The sequence below is a fragment of the Mytilus californianus genome, unplaced genomic scaffold (assembly GCF_021869535.1).
Source record: "Mytilus californianus isolate M0D057914Y unplaced genomic scaffold, xbMytCali1.0.p SCAF_7, whole genome shotgun sequence".
Classification (NCBI taxonomy): domain Eukaryota; kingdom Metazoa; phylum Mollusca; class Bivalvia; order Mytilida; family Mytilidae; genus Mytilus; species Mytilus californianus.
This window is the reverse complement of record NW_026262723.1, coordinates 27754216-27758347: the sequence shown is the minus strand read 5'-3', so window position 1 is coordinate 27758347 and position 4132 is coordinate 27754216. Positions and strand designations below refer to the sequence as shown.

At 32.3% G+C, this 4132-nt stretch overlaps 1 protein-coding gene across 1 annotated transcript; it reads right to left on the bottom strand.

Moving 5' to 3' along the window:
• Window positions 1-1972: 1972 nt before the first annotated feature.
• LOC127709669 (uncharacterized) lies at window positions 1973-3477 on the bottom strand. The gene has a single exon (XM_052215301.1). The coding sequence runs from the start codon at window positions 3353-3355 to the stop codon at window positions 1994-1996; it is 1362 nt and encodes a 453-aa protein (XP_052071261.1). The 5' UTR covers window positions 3356-3477; the 3' UTR covers window positions 1973-1993.
• Between the last annotated feature and the right edge of the window lie 655 nt (window positions 3478-4132).

The following is a 4132-nucleotide window of genomic DNA, read 5'->3' as shown; positions in this document are numbered from 1 at the left end:
ACGTTGTTATTCTGTGGTTTACATGTTGTAACGTGCTATTATATTATCTATTTATGTATTTTTCTGTCCTGAGTGTTCTTGCTTTTATTTGTACTGTATTCCTGCCACGTAATGTTGTCATTTTAGCGGTATTTTTTGTATTGCCATATAAGCGGGAGGTTCGGCTAGCCATAAAACCAGGTTCAACCCACCATTTTTTTCTTAAAATGTCCTGTGCCAAGTCAGGAATATGGCAGTTGTTATCAAATAGTCCGTTTATATGTATGTTGGCGTTTGTTTTTTAGCAGTTCAGTGTTTATGTTGTTCCGTTGTTTTCCTCTTATAGATGATGTGTTTCCCTCGGTTTTGGTTTGTGACCCGGATTTGTTTCAGTTAAATTGATTTATGACTATTGAACAGCGGTATACTACTGTTGCCTTTATCTATACAAATAGATGTAAAAGATCGCTAAAATATCCTATAGGAACATATATATGTGCGTGTATTTGAAACTACAAATGCAATTTCTAGTAGATTTTTTCAGTTAAATCCATTTATAACTATTGAACAGCGGTATACTACTGTTGCCTTTATCTATACAAATAGATGTAAAAGATCGCAAAAATATCCTATATGCAATTTCTAGTACATGTTTATGAGCTCAACCTCTCTTTCATAAAATATATTTCAGAAATGTATTGAATTAAGTTGAACATGTTCCAAAAATAAATTACCGATTAGCCTGCGCACTTTGCACGAATTATGAAATGTCTATTGCATAAAATCATTTAAAAAGATTTAAAAAGTCAAGTAAAGCAAAGAACAGTAAAATAACAGTCGTCATCTGATCTGTGAAGGTACTGGTTGTATCCTATTTCCGATTATGAAATTTTGACTAAGTGAGTATCCGCATGGTATGTGATGCATCAATCGAAAAATCTTACCTTGTCGACGCGCCCGGTTTCACTCTTTTCAGAGTTTTTACGATTCGCTCAGGTTTTGATGTAATCTTGATTTGTTTTCTTTTATAAGGAGTTATGAGACTTGAACATCGTTCAACTACTTTAACTTTAAATTGATATATATAAATTTCAAAATGTTTTGAAAAATGTTTGTATTATAATCAGCCTAAGAGAGACAACTCTGAATTTAATAAAGGCGATATGAAAAAAACTTGACAAATCGAGGAAGAACTTTGACAGACACTCATTATTTTTAATGTAATATGCAAAATCCTGTGAGTTTTTAGTGAGATTAGTATTGTTTGGAAGATTGTTGTTTTTTTTATTTTTCTGGTGTTTCGTTTTTTATGATCTTACTGTGTTTTTTTTTTTTTTTTTTTTTTTTTTTTTTTTTTTTTTCCGGGTATGATTTTTCGTTGAACCATCGGTATCTTCATAGATATAAGAATATGTGGTATGAGTGCCAATGAAACTCTCCATCCAAGTTACAACTTGTAAAAGTAAACCATTATATGTCAAAGTATGCTCTTTTTCAAATCTCCCAAGCATTTGATTTTCTTTGACATTACTTAAACCCACAAAGTCCATCACATATTCAAGGTGAACATAATCTCAAATACTGGGCCATAACGTTTTACTTTTTTCTCTAACAAGGCAAGTACTGTTTAAAAAATGGGATTTTGTGAAATTATTATCAAACGTAAAATCAAATTAAATCAAAAGCTTATATCTGATACAGAAGATATTCCTGATGTTTTTAGTTCTATTTGTCCATCTTGTACACCCTAAACATGTAATGGAATATTTATCTTTCGTTTATTGTTTTGTATATAAATCAGTTTTCTCGTATGAATTGTTTTACATTTGTCATTTCGGTGCCTTTTATTTCTTGCTGTGTGGTATGGATTTTACTCATTGTTGAAGGCCGCAAGGTGACCTAACCTTAGTTGATAACTAAAAGCCAAGAATGTATAAGACATGAAAACATAAGGAGCTATATGACCAAAGGGGATCTTAAAAGAATAGCCAAATAAGCTCACGTCTTTTATTTCTTAAAATCCTGAGTATTTTACTTGATACAGGTTAGCTTTAACAGAATAAGGACTTCTCTTTGGAGTACTACAACCAATATAAAAATGTCCTTGTCCAGACAGAGCAAGAGCATGGGGTAATCTTATTCCTTCATCATCAGTCCTAATGTATAAAACAAAAGTTCCCTCACTGTTCAGTATATGCAATGCATGATTTAAACAGTCAGCCACAATAATATTATCCGCTGGTGTAGTTAGTATGCATGTAGGATTAAATGGTCTTTCTTTAGAGTTAACATCAGGATTACCATTATATATGCGTATAATGTTTCCTGTCTGCCCCAGCACTACCACTCTACCACTGCCATCTTCATCAAACACATCTACCACCCAGATGTTACCATTACTGGTACTGGTTATCCTATACGGTAGTGTAAATAATAGTTTGTTGTTTTTGTCATGTTCATATTTCTGTAAATTATTTCCTGTCTCATCCATTACTATCACTAACCGACTTCCTGTACGATATCCTGATCTTGGCGTTTTTGCTCCAATAATTATTTTTTGATTCATAGTTACATGTATACCCCATGTACACAATGGTTCTACATTGTATTTAGATCGTGATATTTGCCCTGATCCTTTCGTCAAAATCTTAAGCCTTGATTCATCACTTACTGATACAAGTAGATTATTATTTGAATTAGTAGTCATGTCGTACACCGGAATATTGAACTCAGTTATGATCTGAATATTGTCCTTTTTCAGTTTCACATTCTTCATAACATTTTGTAACAAGTCTGAAATCCACAATGAATCATACGAACATGAAACCATTGCGTAAATTTGCCTAAAATCAGTGGTATATTTCCTAGTTACTTTAATGGTCGGTTTTTGCTCGCCTAATTCATAGATCTTTGTATCATATTTCTGTGGATTTGCTTTCCCTGAAACGACCCTAGGCAAATGTGGATTGGTCGGCATACTTTCATTCAACTTCATTTTATAAATTTTTTCGTTAAGTTCATCGTTGTATTCATCCTCATCAATTAAATTATGACCTTTGTGAGTTTTGGTAACGCACTTAATACAGATGGGTTGGTCACAACGTTTACAGTATAACACGCAGAGCTGGTTGTAATGTTCTGGACAGTTAATTTCGCTAAAGCTCACGAGTCCCTTTGATTCATCTTTCGGTCTCACTTCCTTTATGTCTACAATTTTATGATCGCTTGAATTTGTAGCTTTCAGATGAATATCTTTACATTCACTGCACAGTAATAATGAACAGAAAACACATTTCCATTCAATTTTAGTTCCACTGTCACAAAACTGGCATCCGATTGGAATTTGTGCCTTTTGTGCTGACTGCGCAAACGCCATTTTGATTCAAAGTGTATGAATGTAAAAATGCCCCCTTGTCTATCGATAATTTACAAAATATTTATAATAGTTTAAAATGATACAATTCTTCTACGTTATTTGATCAAAATATTTAACGCGTCATCTATTGTTGTGTATGTACTGATAAATTGATAACAGATATTTTACCTTTATAGTCGGAACTATCCAGCATTTAAATAATTACACTCATGATAGTATTGTATTTAAAATACAAAGATTAATAAACGCATTATGATCTTGATTTTTTATTTGTGGTATCATAAACTAATATTAGTCTAAATACTAATGCCAGCAGTTTAAAAAGTCATTTATATCAAATTTAGAATTCATAAAATCTAGCAAGCTACGTTCACCCCAGCTACAAAATAATAACTTTTAAACATTTAAAGATTAAATCAAATCCATGTTTTAACCTGATTTAACTATAAAGATGACATTATTTTGTTGAATGGTTCAGGTATTCTACCTTTTTAAAAAAATAAATTTTTACACGAGTATCCACTATGTCCGCATGGAATGTCTTAATGTAGCAGGAAAGATGAAAACTGTATCAGTTTCGTTGAAAATATAGTGACGCCCTGAATAAAGAACACATTTTGTTCCTACCTTCCTAGTTGAAGTAAACTTTACCAGCTCTACACATGCACGCTGGATTGTTTCCATCAAAATCCCATGTTTTCATCCTGTATTTTATATAATATGTACACACCCCTACATCATTCCCAAAAGACAAAATTCTTGAAAATCAGAAATCCG